General features: G+C 34.5%; 1 protein-coding gene across 1 annotated transcript in view; it reads left to right on the forward strand.

Annotated features, from left to right (window-relative positions):
* The window catches only part of FBXL17 (F-box and leucine rich repeat protein 17), a 318,512-nt gene extending 299,625 nt beyond the window's left edge, over window positions 1–18,887 (forward strand). Inside the window, exons 8-9 of the mRNA XM_074932732.1 lie at window positions 2,842–2,984; window positions 16,963–18,887. Of these exons, the coding sequence (XP_074788833.1) occupies window positions 2,842–2,984; window positions 16,963–17,100 (281 nt within the window). The 3' untranslated portion in view covers window positions 17,101–18,887. The remainder of the gene's footprint in view (window positions 1–2,841; window positions 2,985–16,962) is intronic.
* Window positions 18,888–19,444: the final 557 nt, after the last annotated feature.

A 19,444-nucleotide genomic window follows, 5' to 3' on the forward strand; every position in this document is an offset into this window, starting at 1 on the left:
TCTTTTAAGTATTGTTGCTTGTACCAAAAAGCATGGTGGTTGTCTCATGGTATCATTAAAGTTGTGTTCTAGTTTTCCTGATAATTGACAGAATATAGTAATGAGAGTGTCGAAAAATCATACATATACACTTCGATTTATGGAAACTTACTTATGCTTCCCAAATCATAGGGATGATCTTTTTCATCCCTTTTAATACTTCAGGGAAATGAAACAATAACAATTGGCTGGTTAAAGCAAAGATGTTCAGAAGACAAGCAGTGAAAGCCAGTTCTGCGAAGAGGCTTCATGATCTGTTATTTGATAATTATTTTGTAATTATTTCAATAATTATTAAGTCATTTTTCCATTATATAAAAGGTAAAAATATTTTTATCTTTGTATAAAAAAAGACATAAAACTTAACTGAGATTTAATAAGGACCTACTCTAGAAAATAAATGCTTTACTCTCCAGAATGCCAAAATACAAAGACTAATGTATCAAACAATTAATTAATATGTTTTAAATTATGTTTAATTATATAGTGGTTTTCTATGAATATTCTGTTATGAAATAGTGTATATGAGTAAGACAGAGAAGGTTTCCTTCTTCCAATTTGTTTAATATGTGCATGTCAAGATGCCTTCAGGTAATTTCATGCTTTTAAGCCATTTTTTGCCACATTCAGAGCAGCTTCTTGGACTAATGATGGTCAGGTTATATTTTAATCTTGGGCATTCTGCACACAGTATAATACCCTTTTTTGGTCTTGAAACAGCGCCATCCCCTACTTCCTCTCTAATCTAAGTCTTGTGAGGGAACTCACAGAAATTATATCTTTAATTTCCTTTAACGTCTTATCTGATGACCTTTTATGTCACCCCCATAAAAGTACTCTCTGTTGATTTTCTTCTCATTATCAGTTTTACATGAAGCATTGAAATTGACAGAATATGATTGTGACTTCACAAAATCTATCAAAAAAATTCAAATAGAAACAGTATTTGAGATTTTGTTTAACTGACAATATTCTCCTGTAATGGCAGGCTTTCAGTATTCCTGCACTGCTTTAAGTCTATAACATTTTGTGAGGAGTCACAATAATCTATAATTGCTATAGCTTTTGTTATTGCATAATATGTGCAAAAAGTTCCTGACTTTCTTTCTATAATTTTTATTAAAGTGATATTTTAAAAGGACTCTGTAAAAAAAGTACAAGTTTATGTTCTGCTATACATATAGTTACGTATTTGCAAAATTAGGACTTTTTTTCTAGGGATGTACTGCGATGAAAATAGGACGCTGGTATTGTCCTACAAAAATCAATGTCACCATAATGAAACTACGTAGATGATTGTATCATAAGTTCATTATGTGAGTTAGAAAATTCAGTTATCGCTGCCCTTTTTCGTGAACTCACTCGTGAAAGAAAAAAAAAATGTACTACTGCCCTTTCTGCACCTATTTGGCCTCTTTTGGCTGATTTTGTTTGCAAATCAAGTCCACTTAAATATTCCTAAATTACCAAATGATCCTTACTGCTGTCTAGCATCAGTACAGGTCTTTGCAGAACAACTGTGAGGTCAGGTGAGTTTTCTCTCTGCTTCTAGATCTCAGTTACACCCTGATTAGCTAAGACTGACATCTGGCATATGAAGAGCTACCAGCTTTTCATAACTCCTCTTTGGGTTATTTTGACAGTAGGTTCTGTAGCATAAACAGAACTGGCCCAGAGTTGCTGAAAAATCATCCCTTTAAAGATGCTTGCATTATTTGGACTAAGTCACTCATTCATCTTCCTTTTCAGCAACTGCATTACAGCTAGAGTTAAAAAGTGTAAACATCCTACCCTTTTGCTATCTGCACATGGCTGACTTCTACACCAGATATGTTGGACTTTTTTCTTAAGATGAGATTTTAGCTGCAGAAGGGTGTTGCTCATTTCTGTTAATAAATTCCAACTTGACTTAGCAGTTTCTGAGCTGGTATTTCCTGAAAAGTGTTCTAGTCTGTAGTGACCAGGGTGCTAGTGATTTGTATACTTTCTGTCATTCCAGACTAGCCATATCATGATAGAGGCTTCCTAGCCTGTTCTGATGCCTCATGGTTTCTCCTTCCTACTATTTTTCAGTCCTTTCAGAACTTCAGATTCTCTTTCCTTTCCTTTTATCAAGGTTCAGGTTTTTGGTTTAATTCCTGCTGGCCTTTTTAATTTTTAATTTTTTTACTGGAATAGTGTTCCAAGAAGAAAACATGAAAGGAAGACATATCGTTGTTATTATATCATCAGTATGAACAATGGGAAACAAATGCAATTTTAGAATATAGTTATAAAATGTATGACATAAGATACCAGCAGGGTTTTCTAAAACCATTTGTTTTATTGACATAGAAAATGTCCTGTTATTCTCTGTGCTGCCTTTGCAATATTATTTTGCTGAACAGAAAGTGTTAATAGTATAAAATCAGTTATTTTCTCTGGAGTGAGTTAGAATTATTTTTATTCTACAGTTATCTCAATTTCAATTATTTGATCCTTGATTCTTAAAAAAAAAAAAAAAGTAATTAAAAGAATTTGTATAGAGTATCTCTGTTAACTGGTTTATTTATCTTGATTGATAGATAGAAAAATATATAGGAAGATCTTTTTATCTAGGTGTTTATGTATGTCTACATATGTGTGTGGTCTTAATTTGAAAAGAGCTTATTTCATAGTCAAAAATGCTGAAATTAAAGATCTTTTACAAGGTACATGACAGCTGCTTCTCAGAGTTTAATTTCAACATCATTTAGTGTATATGTAGAACTGAGCTTACCATCTTCATGAGCTTTATAGTTCATACCTTTAATATCTTTACAGCTCTGATAGCCATTGGACGATACAGCATGACAATAGAGACAGTGGATGTTGGATGGTGCAAAGAAATCACAGACAATGGAGCCACCCAAATTGCACAAAGCAGCAAGTCTCTTAGGTATTTAGGGCTGATGAGATGTGATCAGGTAAGCTGCATTTGTGTGAACTGGTGCCTGTTTCTGAGTCCATGTGACAGTGAGTGCTCATGTGGGTATGTGTGGGTGAATGAGACAGGAAGATTTGTTTTTCTGTCTAAACAGGTTTGGTATTCACTACTCTAGTACCTCTTTTTCAGTGTACTGTGTTCACATCTTTAGCTAAAAGAGTATCTAGAGAACAAAAAAGACCATTATAAATTTTTGCAGGCATGGATTTTCAAAATACACCCACAGGCTACATCCACAGCCTGAGACGCTCACAAAAGTTTTATTTAAGATCTGTCCTCTGTGAGGTTTGAATATTTTTGGCTAAAAGTGATTGGTATGTCATGTCTTTATTATGACAGACTACTTTTTTTTAAAAAAAAAAAAAAATAAAAATAAAAAAGAAAGAAAAAAGAAACAAAAAACCCTAAAATACTTCAGTATTACCCTGGAAGTAACACTTCCAGGGTAATTTTCTATATGTCTCTTATACTTGCTCATATATATAATGGCTTTGAAAACACAAGGACAAGGATTTGGATAAAACCATAATGATAAAAAAAGAAAAAATTTCTGGATTTCTTATTATATAGCTTCCTTACTTGGAATATATTAATAATGTCTATAACTTTTAGCACTTTACCATTAGAATAAAAAAGGATGAAGCAGTCCAGCTCCACCTCACTCTGTAAACAGCGTTCAGGAATCATGTCTCTGTTGAGAGAATAGAGATCAAGAAGCTTGGGAACACAGCAGAAATAATTAAAAGTCATCGCAGAATCTCTGATCTCAAATCTTCAAATATATCTGCAGGGATTGTTTCTTTTCTAGCCATCATAAATGAAATGTCCAGCTTGTGATACCCATCATAAGCATGTCTCTTAGGCTTGCAAATTTCTGATTGGATACAGCCTGTGGAAATGCAGGTTTTTATTCTAAGAAACTTCATGCTCAAAACCATTACCTTGTATCCCTTGCAGTGCTTTACAGAAGACAGTTACAAAACTCAGAATTTCAGCCTGCAAGGAATAATAATTTCCAGTTCAGTTGTAAAGTTAGAAAAAGCATTTTGCAAACCTGGTCTTAGACGGTTTATTGTTTGAGGGGAGGTTGAACACTTCAGGAGAATTGCTCTGTCTGTTAAAGCTGACTCCACTTAATCTCCTAAACATTAGTGTTTTATAAGAGCTAATAGACAAAAAGAGTATGTGGGTGTCTTTGATGGATTGCGCTAAAATTATGTACTTAGAAAATGTCCAAAGAGATACTTGACCTTGGGAATTAGATCTGACTCTGAATCACCTGATCAGTTTTACACACATACTTATTTTGTGGATTTAGCTAATGTTGAACAATCAACAAGGATCTAATAAGCAATAATGTTAGCCTGTCTTCAGCTGCTATAGAAAATCCACGATCCTGATGCTGAAAACAAGTTTTACTACCTCATCAGTTAAACTGTATGTAGTACAGTCTGTATTCCTCTAACTGCTGGTTAATGCTCTCCTAGTTCTTACAAAGGATTATACACTATCTTTTGTACTGTAGAAGTCAAGTGCTGAAAGGAAAAAATAAATCTTTTTGAGAAAACTTCAAGGAAGATAGAAGAGCAATGTTGACTGTGTGCCTGCAAATGTGTGTGAGCATACTTGCATGTGTGCGTATATACAAGTATTCAAAGTATGGTAGCTAAAACCTGATAAGAAATGAGTAAATACTGTTACAGCAGACACTGTAGTAGCGGGACTGCCACTGGCAATTATTTTCTTGCTTGCAAAGCCTTGATGGGAAAAATAGCTCCACAGACAAAACCAAGTATGTATCCTTGACTAAAGAGTTTTTGGCAGCTAGAAGATGCCAGCTCCCTTTTTCCATTGCAAATGAACAGAGAAATTACTGAACAACATTAGGTCTTCAACTGTCTCTCCCCAATATCATACAGAATGAATTTTTTCCAGTGTCTGCTCTGTTAAATTAAAAATGTCAGTGTCCGGCACATCATTAAAGAGAATTCTTGGGTGGTAGAGAAGGGCTTGTTTACATGCCTCATTGACTGAAATTCTTGTCTTTGGACTGTTGTCAGCTTGCAGTGAAGAAAGGGTTAGAACATTTGCCTCTTCTAACCAGCCTTCCTTTTCTAAGGTACTGACTGTTATGCTAGTACCAGGCAGCGTTTATTCCTTTCTAGGAATTCCCAGGCGTTGGAGGGGAAGTACTTAAACACAGTTACATAAGGAACATATGTAAGTAGACTTCAAATGGTTACCACTAAAATACTCTTTATGACCCAGGCTCTTTGGAATTTCTTTGATATGCAGTTGACATAAATTAGAGGCGTCAAGGGTCTTCCCAAGAAAGATCAGAGAGGCTGCAAGCCTGGGTAAAGGCAGCCTCTGTTTTATGCCATTGATTATCTGAGTGCCTTCAGGCAGTGAGCTTCAGTAGATTCAGAGCATTATTGATCCACACCATGAAAATAATCAAATTATTCATTTTTCATCAAACTGCTGTTGCCATGACCTTTCTATCATGTTTCCTACCATCTAACATGCACACCACAGGAGCAATATGGCCTTTGCCTTAAAATAAATGTCATTGTATTGAGAAGTCTCATAAAAAATGCTGACTTTACCATGAGATCATAATAATGAGGGCATATATTTAAGATGAAAGTTTTCTAATAAGCATTTTAAAACTATTTTTTCAACATTTAAATGCTGCTAAATAGCAGTGTAATCACTATTTACAAATCACATACAGAAAAATGTCAAAGATTACTAAATGCTGAAAGTCTTTCAGAACTATCCATAGTAGAATTTTGATTTAGAAAACATGTCTATGCTTAGACACACAAAATCTAAATATTCTTTTCAATGTAAAAATATTAGAGGCAAGGTTACTGATCAAATGTCTCTTATTTCCAATTTTCCCTAGCACCTCCATAACTTAGGCAAGTTTGGCATTCCCTGCAACACACAGCAGTGGTGTCTGAGGCCTGGAGAGATCTGAACGAACTGGTACTGCTAGAAAGGTGCAGGGCAGTGTGGACACATAGGCATAAGTCATTATAGTGGCTTAACTGCCAAAGTACAGCATCTTGTCCAGGAAAATTAGCGCTCAGCAAGGCTCATGAGATACTGTCGTATAGATGTGTTAGTATTTCCTTAAGTAGCTCAGGCAATGCTATCTTGATCTCTACAGGGTCCTGCACTGTACAGCATAGCTACAGTGAGACACATAGCATTATTTTTCTCTATCAGATAGGCTTCTGAGAGACTGTAATCGAGACTTCCCAAAAGTATTTGGGCATTCAGAAAGTAGACCCTAAGTATTTTTAAGTACTTACATTCTGGACGATTACATTCCCAAGTTGCCTGCATACAAACATTAACACATACTCGGAAGTAGCTAGGACCCTTCTCCCTGCTGATCTCTCTCACAGTACAGGGTATCAACTGTGTGCAAATATGTGTTTGTGTGTATGTGTATATGTATATGTGGGTCTGTACAGGCACCTGAAAGCAGTTGGGACTGCACAAGTCATGTGTTTCACAAAAAGGAGATGTTGTCATTCTGAGTCTGCATTTCTTTTGAAAGCAGTAAGATACAACAGTAGTCATTTAAGGCCTAAGCAGGACATTTTAGGGGTTTGTAATTGGAAAAGGCATAAAAGACACATTATTTCTGGTTTGCATTGTGATGTTACTGCCTACATTTGTGCTGTGCCCCACTCCCCGGGGTGGTGAGCCAGGCTTCATTCCCTCGTGTTGCCTCTCCCGGATGCTCTGGCCACACAGCGCAACCACACAGTCCGTGCAGGTTCTCTGCAGAGTTGAGTGCTGTGCAGTTGTGGGCTGCAGCCCAAGGTTATGTTTTGGGACTTGACATGGGTGTGTGGGAACACATAGATGGTTAGTGTACTGCCAGGGTAAACTGGAGCCCTGATTTATCACCTCAGTAAATACCAAGGAAGCCACAGAGTTGTCTCCAGAACCAGGGATTATATTCAATTCACCTCAGTCCCCCAAGCAGAAAGAGAACATGGCTATCCGTTCCTCAACCAAATTTTAATCGTAGCTCTATTTTTTAATCACAGCTTAGGAAAGTGTATATTTTAAAGTATAATTCGTCCTTTCCTTTAAATACTTTGAGAGATGTGTGGAGAGATATTGGGTACTTTCTTTTCTCCCACAAACACTGACACTAGGATTTCTAAGAGCTAATTTGCATCCTAAGGGCATAAAATGATGCCTACATCAGATTCACAGGTTCAAATCCACATGTTTCAAGTTTCTTCTTCTGAATGGAGTTCTATACATTCCTACCTTTAAACAGATCTAGATCATTTTTACTTATTATAATTACTTAATTATTTCTCAATATTTTGTATTTTGTATTTCCAAAATAAATGGGAGAAAGAGGGCGATGTTCTCTATGCTATTTATTGCTGGAATTCATTTTAAACATGTATTTGTAGCACTTCTTTGTGCTTTCACAACAAGCCAAACAGCTTTAAATAATGGCAGTTTGAAATCTTCACCTTTGTGGAAAACGGCTGGGTATCACCTAGAAAATAAGTGGCTAAAAACTTGATCTGTTTTTCTGGCTGATAGCTTGCCTGGTTGAATAGCATGTCAGAATAATCTCCCTGTGGAGTTTGCCACTTTTCTCACACAGATTTTCATATTTCAAGATCCTTTTCCTATAGCTCTGGGATATTTGCAGTGGTTACCAGCAGTGCTACGATGTAAATGCAGGATAAATTTCTTGGGGAGATATGCAGAAAAATGGCACGGAAAAACAGAGGCTGCAAAATTTAACATTCACAGCTATCTGTGAATGAAATAGAGTCTGACAAAGTTGGCTGTGAATGGATACACATAAGTTAATAATTCATCATGGCCTTTATTTCTTGCTTTCTCTTTTTTCTTTTTGGAGAAGTTCAGGTTGCTCTTTATGAAAATACTTCTAAAGCATATAGCTTATTGCAGATTACTTTCTCAGATTAATTGTAGCATGTACTTCCTGTTATAGTTTTACTGAGATGTCAGAGCACAGAAATTGGTGGTCAGTATAACTGACAAAAAGACAAAACTCTTTTATATTATCACAGAGAGAAAGGAATATAGATGACCCATAAAAATAAAAATGGTCTGTTAAGAGATCATTTTCATCTTAAGAAGAAGAGTTTTAAAAAATCAGTAGATTTTTAAAATAATTTATCACATTGTCCTTCTATAAAATCTGATTCAGAAATATTTCTAAATATATATCCTGTGCAAACTGCAAATCATTAGCATAACTGGACTGCATCTCCTGTTGTATATGAGGAAGTACCAGCTTGTGGAAAAACATCAACTCAGAGAAAAAAAAAAATAATCCATTTAATATAAATACACACACACACACACACACATATATATATTAGTAAGCATGACTGGAAACATTTTTACTCTTCATCCACAAACTTTAATTTACACAGATAGCCTGTACCTGAAGTAAAGAAGTAAAAAAGAGATAAGATCTTAGTTTCTAGAGATATGTCTTTAAATTTCAAATACCTTTTTGAGCTAATCTGTTATTAATCAGAACACTGAGAGTACAGAGCCATGGCTTGTTTTAATCTAATTATCACAGAAATTTGCCGTCCACCTTCAGAAAATGCTAACTGTCATTAGCCTGATCAAAAAACCTGACAAATTGCTACCATTTCTTCTTTTACATTTTAAGGAATTCATTTTGAGATTTTAAATTATGGTTTTGTGATATTGAAGAGGACTTAAAATATCCAGTCCTTCTCTTTAAGAAAAATTCTATAGCACTTATTTTCTCATAAATCACTATAATTTGTTCATTACATTGCTGCTTATTAAAAAGGATACACTCTATTTTTAAGTTTTATATGTATAATGCAGGAGCTGTGATGGATACATCATAAAATCTGTGAATCCAATTAGAAGGAACCTACAGTTATCCTTGCTAACCCACAACAAAAGAAAAGTAGCATTTATTTCACTTTGGTTTTCAATACAACAACTTTAAAAGACTAAACAGTACTTTTTTTTTTCCCCCTAGCTAACTAGGATAACAGATCCATTATGTGTGTGAATGAAAGCATCTGCTAAAATAGAAAAAATAATTCTTTACACAGATTGAACTTTTTGTACTTCTAGTTTAACTGTTTCTTTACCAAAAGGTTTTTATCTTCCAGGCTGATAGTTCAGCAATAAATCCATGGCAGTAGGCTGAAGATGGAATCTTCCTGAGTTAATGAGTCTGGCCTTGTTTTATAAAGCAACCACCTGACCACGTCATACCGTAATAGAAAGATGGACTCTCAGGTACTGATCAGTGGTTCGAAATCAGGATAAGGCCAACTATTAAGGAAAAACGCAGTGTGAAGCAGTCAGCATTTTTATGATCAAAAAAAAAAGAGGGAGAAATTTTTTAGAAGCATTGATTCCTGGGACTTCCAGTCATTTTTGCCAGCTGGCTGGTTTTACACACCGTCATTTTGACAAGTGTTACAATAATGTCCTCAAATTATTGTTAATGTAGCAGAATACGAAGGAAAATATTCAATACTATTAATTCATTCATTCAACAAGCAAAAAGTAATCTGAAAGAATATTTAGCACTGTCTAAATAAACACTGTCATTTCACTGCATATCGGTCTTATATTAACTGCAATTTTTATAAGTAGGAACAAAGCAATGCACAGGATTTGTGTCATAAATTTGAATTGCTTATGATACTGGTAATACTTTTACCTTGAAATCTTGTATAGGTGGAGTTCAGCTAATTGAAATGAACAGGATTAGCAAACCAACCAACCAGCTAAACTAAAAGGTTCCTTTAGAATTGTTTCTCTGATTTAATAGAAAAGTAAACCCTCACAATAAGCAAAGAGAACTGTGAATTAAAACTTTGTCACTTACACAACTTCAATATTCAATATTGTGTTGGCAGTAATGATTAGGACTGCAATCCCTGAAATGATGAGTCTGCTAGAAAACTATGCAAACTCACATAGACCTGAAATGGATTATTTCGTTAGTTTGCAGTAGTGCAGTGACTGCAGCAAATGTGCAGGGACTGGCAGTTTGAGTCGGTAACATTCACCTGTGTAAACAACCACAACAGTGAATTTCATCCCTCTAGGATTCTACCTTTCTACTGAGATTTAAGCAAAGAATTATAAAAGATCTATACTCCACAAGCAACCTTGTTACATTTTCTGAAATCCTTCCAGAAGTGCTACCACTGAATATTAGAAAGTTTGGGTATTCCATTTATTTCACTTCGGATGGCAGAAAAGATTACAGATATTCCTGTTTTTCCTGCTCTTTCCCCTTTTCCAAATATAAGCGGAAAACTAGTTGCTAAAATTTAACACAAGTTGTTGAATGTCATTATAATACTAGTATATCAGACTGTACTTGCCAATTTCATTGTTTATGAGTCCACAAATACAGTGTTTGTATGTGCATGCATGTTTGGGGATTTTTTTGTAACAGCATCCATTAAGTCAAAACACATTCTTTGCTGAAACCGTAAAGGGACTTTATTTGGACTATAGGATATTGTGCTAATATTGGTAGTGCTGTTATTTTATTAAAGCCCTAAACAAAGGTTCTGCCCCTGGGCATGAGGGCAGTCACTGAAACTCTGTGGAATATGTCTGCCTTAGCTGATCAAGTGCACTTCACACAAAACGTTTCCAGAAATCTTTAATTTTGTTATGGCTACAGGCAACAGTTATAATTGGGCCACCTGAGAATATAATTCATTCAACTATTAGCAGAAAAAAAAAAATCAAACAAAGTGCACTTTTATAAGACACTGACTTGAGGAAGCAAATTAGAGAAGAGAAAATGTCTATGAAAGCATGTTTCTTGATAATTCCAAGGGTGTATATTTTGGATTTTATTGCTAAAACATTAGAAAAATCAGAATATAAAATGTGTCTGAAATCCATCATTATGGATACACATAATGACCTATATTTCTTTGCCCACTAGATAGAAATTTGGCTTTCATGTAGTACCACTCTATCTATAGTGAGACAGAAAGGCACACAAATTTCCATACCCCTAATGCTGCAATACCAGTCCATAGGCAAAATTGTCAATAACATGATAAGAAAACCATTTTGGAACAAATCAATTTGCATTTCTTTTGTGTAAAGTTGGTTTTGTGATTCTTCATATTTTAAAACACAGTGATAATACTTGTTCCCTGTTAACCTTTATTATCAAACATCATCTGTATGGCAGTCTTCAAAATCTTTTGGTTTGAATGTTACATCTCACATTTCACTAAAATTCTTTACAAGTACTAGATTCTAAAATTAAGCTAGCAGGTTTATATATTATTAATGCATTTCTGTGCAGATACTCCAGACCAACTGTATTATAACTTGATCTGTTATATTTTATTAATGACTGGCCTATAAAGTTGCATAACTGAAGATACATACCTGTATTGTCCTCAGAAGGAGAGTGCCTGTGATGTCAGCACTCTCCAAAATCAGCTAGCCTATTCCAAGGGCTAGGTTAGATACAATACAAAAATTATTTCAGCAGTCCATCTCTGTGTGATGCTATGAACCACTGAGGAGCATAAGCAATACTGCATCTTTGCACTCATTCAGTTTTGCAAGTCTGGAGTTTTGCATGTGAGCCTAGGTTCAGAGACTTGGGGTTTTTTAATTCTATTGCTGCTTATTGATTTCAGTTAATTAACTTGGAATGGAGAAAACTTTTTATTTTCAATTATCACGTGAATTAGATGTTACCCTGAAGCCTTTCCTAACATAGGAAACCTTTTAGATTAACAGTGAATACTTCTTCACTGTGTAGAGCAGCATGAAACTTTCAGTAGAAGTTATGACTCTACTCTCCCTTTTCAATATTGCTCTAAATGCACAACACAGACATTCTGGGGACATTTGAGTAGCTTTAGAGTCTGAACTGCATTCTAAGACTGCCCATGATTCACCTATAGGAGGCGTTTTTGAGATCAGTAGGCAGTCTTACACTTCTTAGAAGTATAGTAAAGGAGTTCTTTCAATTAAAAACAAAGCTTTTCAGAGCCACTTTATGTACCACTTGCTATTCCAATCCAGGAGATCTCTTTGGACATGATATCAACTAAAGGCAAGTTAACTAAGTAGGAAAGTCCGGTTTAGGGAAAGTCCTTAAACCTCTGTTTCTATTCCTTATTTGTGAATGAAGCTATCAGTCTCCTTAAAAAGAAATGTCTAGTTCAAATGATGGTTTCAATAGCAATCCCTAAATAATCTTAACAGCATTAGGAAAACTTGACTCCCTTTAATTTAATAAGATCTGTCTTAGAACATCATAGAAGCAAAAAGTAAAGAAAAAGTAGATCTTAGCCCTTTGGAATCATTTGATATTTTTAGCAATTCCTGATTTTAGAATCTAGAAATTAAAGAAAACACTGCTGAAATTATCACTAGAATTCTTTCAAATGACATGGCACATTTAAAAGCAAAACCTAAAAATTCTCTAGTAATTATTTAACAATTAGTAGAATTTTCCATGAGAACTTGTGAAAGATAGCATAAAATAAATTATTCGTGGTGGTCTGCATCAGATATAAGTGGTGTACCAATCAGTAAGTACTGGCAATCAGACCAGATGAGTAAGTCTAGCAGATCAAAAATCTGAGTGAATATTTTCCTGTGAGTAGCTTATTATTTGAAAGCTGTAGTTTATCCTGAACCTGAAAAATAAGCTCATAAATGCCAGTTAGTTTATTCTGGGAAATTTACAGACTGGAGGGGTTTTCCAAGCTTTCTGTTGTAGGTAGATTATTTTACCTAAAGTAGAAGAAGAGTTTTTGAACACTGATTTGCCATTTCTCTCAGTATTTCACCCATGTTATGCACATACCTATCAGAGTGAGGTTAAAGTCCTCCACTCCCAAAACCCTTTTGACAATGTTCTTCCACTTCATATGGACTAGATGGGTATTCCTGTTCTAATTTCCTAGATGGATTCCTAATTATCACATGAAGAAGTATTCTTTTTGTCTAGTGCAGATAATATTTAAATACTCTGCACAATCACACTATCATCATGGGAAGAAGTTAAGTAAGTTCCACCCCAGATAACATTTGTCACAAAGTCAAGTATATTCTCCTGAGAAATAGGCAATGTGTGTGCAGATGTCTCTAAGCAAAAAGGATTCAAAATTGTGACTTCTAGTTAACGGCTCTAACTGAGTTAAAAGGAGGTGATATCACTTGGTCCTGCCAGTTTCTATAATCCATCTTCTCCTTTGTTTTTTTGAATCTGTTCTTTGGCCTAGAATAAATTTTTATTTCAGCAAGAAAAAAATTTCAAGCCAGTCTTTGTTGTTTTCTTTTTTCAGTTTGATGACTAGAATTCATGCAAACGTATTACTTTGACTCTTAATGATAAGGACTGCATTATTTCATTGTGTGTTAAAACATAATTGAGGGGCTATTCAAATGCGAATGAATTATTATATATTAGATAATCTAACTAGTTTATCTTCAGACAGTAGTCTTCCTCTTGACAAGTCAAAAAATGAAGATTAATGAAAGTTCTATGGAAGAAAAATATAACATTTTAAAGTATATTAAGAAGTAAAGGGTTTTAGTTTTCATTCATTGAACAAGACTGTTCAAGCTCAGAAGAAGATTGCTCAGTTTGTGTAATGAATTTATTTTGGGAATGGCATTCAGTAGTTTTGTTTCATCACAGTCCAGACTGCATCTTAAAAAGACAGAAGCTTGTGTTCTGATGATTAGGCATAAAACTTCTTTCTATCTTAATCCTACCATTGGGGGAGCTGATGACAAGGATACTAAGGGAGTTGACTTAAATATTGACTTAAATATTACTTACTCATTAACAAAGAACAAAATTTTGATTCCTTTTTCTACCTTCTAGGTAGTGCAGTTTTAGTTCTAATACTACAGAAAGTTTTAAATACTAAAAGGTTTGTACTGTTTTAGTGTTTGACCTGACTTTTCTCATGGTAAAAGAAAAATTTTCAAAGTCTTCTGATAGGGGATCATTTGTGGCTTAACTATCCACATTTGTTTCTCATCCAACCATGTAGGTTGTCCTACTGCCAAACAGGATCCTTTTTTTCCCTCTTCTGTTGTATAATTTTACACTGAATTTATTTTGTCCAGCATAGTTTTTAACTAATTGCTGTTACTTTCTTAGGTTTAAAAATATTTACAAACTCAGTTTTTTAAGCTCAAAGTACTTTCTTTCTGGAACTCTTATGATTCCAAATATGTACAAAGGATTTATCATTATTTTGCTGATTAATATCACTCAAGTTATTTTCTAGGATCAAACTAACGATTTGAAATGTTTTGATTATAAAATAGCTGATTTTATCAGTGTCACTTCTGCAATGATTATACCTGCCTTCTGCATGCTCATGTTTATTTTGCAACTCTATTTGGCACTCCATACCAGAAGTTTGCTTCTCCTGTTTAGTAGTTACAGCAATTAGTAACAAAGTTATTAAATACTATTAAATGCCAGCAACAATTGTATCAGAAAAAACTTAGGACAACTGTTTAGTGCTAGATGGTTTACCATAGATTTCTTCATAGATTATAAGACTAAAAGCATAATCTGTCTTTCTGAGTATCACGGGCCATGCTATTTTGCTTGTCAGCCTTGTAGTAAATACATTAACTTACATCTGGCTAGACTGTAGCTTCTATAAATGTTTTCTGTCTTGAGTCAGAGACACCAGGACACAGAGATGATGTCCATCAGGACATGGAGATTATTACCTATCTTCCTGTGTTTGAACATCATCTTTGTAACAAATTTGCCATATTTTTTGTTACCTGTAACATAAAATCTGCTTATCATATTGACTCTAAAGCCATAATATCCATGCTGCTCTAACAAATAAAGCCCAGCAGGTATGTGTCAAATCATAATAAACTCTATCTACTAGTAATATTTGTAGATACCTAGTAGATAAACAGTATCTCTTTTTATGTTTCCCATTAAGAAAGAGCAGAACGAGCAGCTCTCTATGGTAAGTATCTTCACTGTGACTGAGTTAAGCATTAAGAGAAGTTCATGATAGTGTGATAGATTCTGCCATGGCTCTCTGCACCATAATCTAATGAAAAGAGGCTTTCGACTATTTTTGAATAGCCAAAAGTAGCAAATACTGCTACTTTAAGGGATTCTTCCCTTCCAAGCAATATTTCTGTGAAGTGTTGCTTACAGTTTTCAGCTATAAATATCAGATATTTTGGAGGACTTATGCTATCTTTGATTTCATTTTGATTTATTAAAAGTCACTTCTTGTTCTTCAACACTGGAAGATGTTACTGTAACATAGTAATTTGGCAAAAGAGTGAAGTTGTTGCTATGAAGGGAAGTCAAAACAGTTTTCTTTCCAAGTCAGTTTTGGCTAGATGAAACTTACAATGAAGATTGATTGTTTCTGTTATCAAAGGAGAAGAACTGGATATTAAACCTTTCGTTTTTCTTTGTCATTGAGTGCAATCATTGTTCAGAAGGATGCACTCCTTATCTTTTAAGGACAAAAATATTATTAGATTCTATGGTCACTATGCTTTAAAATACTATTCCCAAGATGGATCTTTGTAATGATAATAAACATTTTAAGTCTAGTGTTTTACTTTTTGCCTTGAATGTAAAACACTGGTGGGAAAAAAGAATGATGATATCAGTTGTACATCCTACTGATTTAGCTGGTTCAGTATTCACATGTAGTATCAATGCATTTAAAAATGCCCAAGTTTTCGCAAGGATTTCAAAGAGACCTACCTAGAAGTTATGGTTCTTAGGTTAATCTTTTATTTATCTAAAGGCTGAAGAAAGCTGTCTACTCTGTGATATGAGCTGCAGTCATCTTAAAAATAATTAACTAATCAATCCCCTCACAGCACTGCAGTTGTAAAGGTGTTAGGTTTAGATAGGCTTGTCTGATTGCCTTGTCTAATCAAGAATAAAGGTGCTACCTTTGATATCTTAAGATTTAGGAGGGACATTCCAGACCTGACAATCTTGTATGTTTTAATTACTGGTCCCACCATTTCTGCCCAGAAAATTCTTTGGGCGGTGTTAGCCTCACAGCAAAGGCTAAAATAAAAACTTCTACCACTGATGTGTGTGAAAACATGCAGGACTTTTAACCTTTGCAAAAGTTGACCCATGTTGGTAATTGGTAAATTAATCTATGTGCAATATAGGATAGTTTTCATTCCTTTACTCATGTTTAGTCATGTTATTTCTTATGTTTCATTACAACCACATTGATAGCTACCATACAGCACAAGTTCATTTCAGTAACGTTAATTGTGGAGTGACTACTTAGTATGTGTAAAAGTATCATAACTGTGCCTTAAATTAATTAATAGATATAATCAATTTTCATTTTCCAAAGCCGAGAAAATCTTACCTTTCAAACTGTGTCTTATTGAGCGAGTTAAAATAAATATGCTTCTATTTCAAGATGTAAATCTGTTAACTCTGGGCAGCACTTTTTTAAAGAGGATGGCTTTTCTTTAAATAACTAGGTTTGGGGTTCTATGAGTGGCCAGCATAGTCAAGCATGCAAAGAAAATAGTTTAACAGATTGTTAAACATTGTGACAGTTTTCTAAACAAAGGTGTTTTCAAATGGAGACTATTTGTCTTTCCTGTTGGTTTTCAATCACAAATAATCAAACATTGTATATAAAATTTGTCCCTCTGCAATAAAATCAAGGTGTGGGGTTTTTTTTTTATTCTCTAAGAGAACATTACGTTCTGTATATTTGTTTTGTGATAAAAGCACCCAAACTTACAGCATCAGTGAAGAGCCCAATGCTACAAGTCCTCCCAGGAGTCCAAAGTTCAATCATTCATTTAGCTTGCATAATGTTGCCCTTTTTATTCACTTTTTGCACATCACAGGTTCTTTTCTTCTATTGCAGGTGAATGAAGCCACAGTGGAGCAGCTAGTGCAGCAGTATCCACATATAACCTTCAGTACTGTACTACAGGATTGCAAGAGGACATTGGAACGAGCTTATCAAATGGGCTGGACACCCAATATGTCTACTGCCTCTTAACCTCCTATATGAACATGACAGTTCCACTCTGCTGTGTTCAGTAGATCTAATGGGGATTGCAGAGGGTTCACAACCTTTCATATGATGCAATATAATTATGAGTTTACAGAGGTTACAGTAAAATGGCAAAAGCTGTACACTGACTTTAATGTACTGTACAACTAATATTGAAGCAAAACTTTAGAAATGCATTGTGTTTTTGCTTGCATAAAAGATATAAAAGCCTTTGGCAGATTTCTTGAAGTGGATTCCTACTAGTTCTCTGGATAGTTTGAGTTATAGAAGATGTTAAGCTCATTTTCCTCTGTTTATTTTGCCTTGGTCGTGTGTGTTTCCTTTGATTTGTAAATGGTAACTCAGTGCTAGCAGCAGTGCAATTGATAACAGATGCCTGTGTTGAAACTGGGAGCTAAACTTGATGCTTATTATTTACTAAAGCTACCCCAGGGTTGTAAGATGCACAAAAACTACAAAAATTATGATTTTGTTATAAACATTTTTATAATTACAGCAGTCATTATCTTAAACAGAAATCTGACTAAATTATGATTATGAGGGAATGGCTATTTAATGAACAATCTTTTCTTGCTATCACTCAACAGAATTGATAACTTCTTTCATTTTGTTTTGTTTAGGATTGGCGATGCTGTAGATTTCCAAAGATTTCCAAATCTTTACACCTTGCCATTTTTAGAAGTGAGTTAACAATGCTTAACCTAACACTGATAACCAGTTCCCACTTCAGAAGTCATACACCAACTTACACAAGTAATTGAATACACCAAGTATCAGAAATAACTTAACAGATGGTGTTTAAATATTTGATTGAAAAAATTACTTTTTTAAGGTTAATTTTTCTCCTTCGACTGTGCTGTTACGTTGATGAATTGGGAAATTCAGATGAATGGGTATAAGCCAGTAACAAGGTTACTCTCATTTCCTGTGTGACTGCTATTTTACAACAGATCTTACAATGCAAATAGTGCTTACTTTGAAAAGGCCATCTAAACATGAGTCCCATTGTGGGTATCATTTTGTAGGATCAGATGCTTCGTAATACAGTGTATGTAAGAAAATACCCAGAGTAAATACATTAAAAGATTAATTTTCTGTGTGTCACACTGCATTCTGTGGAGTTAAATTTGACCAGGGGATAGTGAAAATACAGACATTGCAGCTTCAATTTGAAGCTGGATTAACCTTTAGAGTATTACCATTTGGTTAAGAATGTTTTCAGGTGTGTAACACTGGATATTTGTTTTTCAAAGGTTACAGCATTTTAATCCAGAGTATGAAATGCTTAAGCTTCCGCTGAAGAGTTGCCATTATTGTCAGAATGTTTTGCTAATCCAGAAAGTCTAATGCAGCATAATCTAGAAGCTTGTTTAGTATGGCTGTATAACTCTCTGTAAAACTGTTTGTTGATTGCCATAGCATAATTTTTTACAACAGAAACATCAGCTCACAGTAATTCCAGTGAGGGTGTTGAATGTTTTCTTATTAGACTTTTCAAAATGGGGATGAACTAATTTCTCTGGAAAAAATATATGGTAAAGTTTTTGCTTTAAATAAATGGTAAATACATGTGAACATGTGTAATGCTAGGCTTTTTATTTACTCTAAAATGGCAACAATATTTTCAGAATAAAGCCAATGGATTATATTGCATATATAGTACAGAATCTTAGTCATTTTTCATTTACTGTCTTTTTATGAGTGCATTAAAACTATTCACACAATTTGTAAGTTTCTATTTTTTCGTGAAACCTTTAATCTTGCAAATAAAAAAGAAGAAAGATGTGGTGTCTTCTGTTTATCTGTATTGCTAACTGTACTTAGACTGCTAACAGAAAGACTGAAATCTCCATCCTTGAATATGCAGAACTCATCTGGACACAGTCCTGAGCAAAGTGATCCAATCTGACCCTGTTGTGAGTTTGACAAGATGACCTCCAGAGATCTTTCTCAATCTAAAATAGTCAGTAACTCCTTAACAGTTTCTTTATGTATTACTGATCTAGTTGGCCATCTCTTCACTTCTGCCATTAAGTCTCTTCCAGTAGTTTTTCCTTTTAGTAACTATTCATCTTTTCCTTATTTTTCTGACCACATTAATCTTTATAGATCTCAGTGTGGCTAATTAATTTCTAATAGTTCTTGTCATTTACATAATTTGGAAGTTTATGCAGTATGAGAATTCTAGATGGAACTATGTTCTACTAACTGCAGTGTTGTCAAAGATGAAGATAGCTCTTTAATTTCCTTACAATAAATCAATGTTTCCTAAGTAGTTTTATAGGAATAAATAACGGTGCTGCACACTCTTTAATTATTGAAATGCCAT

The sequence above is a fragment of the Athene noctua genome, chromosome Z, assembly GCF_965140245.1.
Source record: "Athene noctua chromosome Z, bAthNoc1.hap1.1, whole genome shotgun sequence".
NCBI lineage: Eukaryota > Metazoa > Chordata > Aves > Strigiformes > Strigidae > Athene > Athene noctua.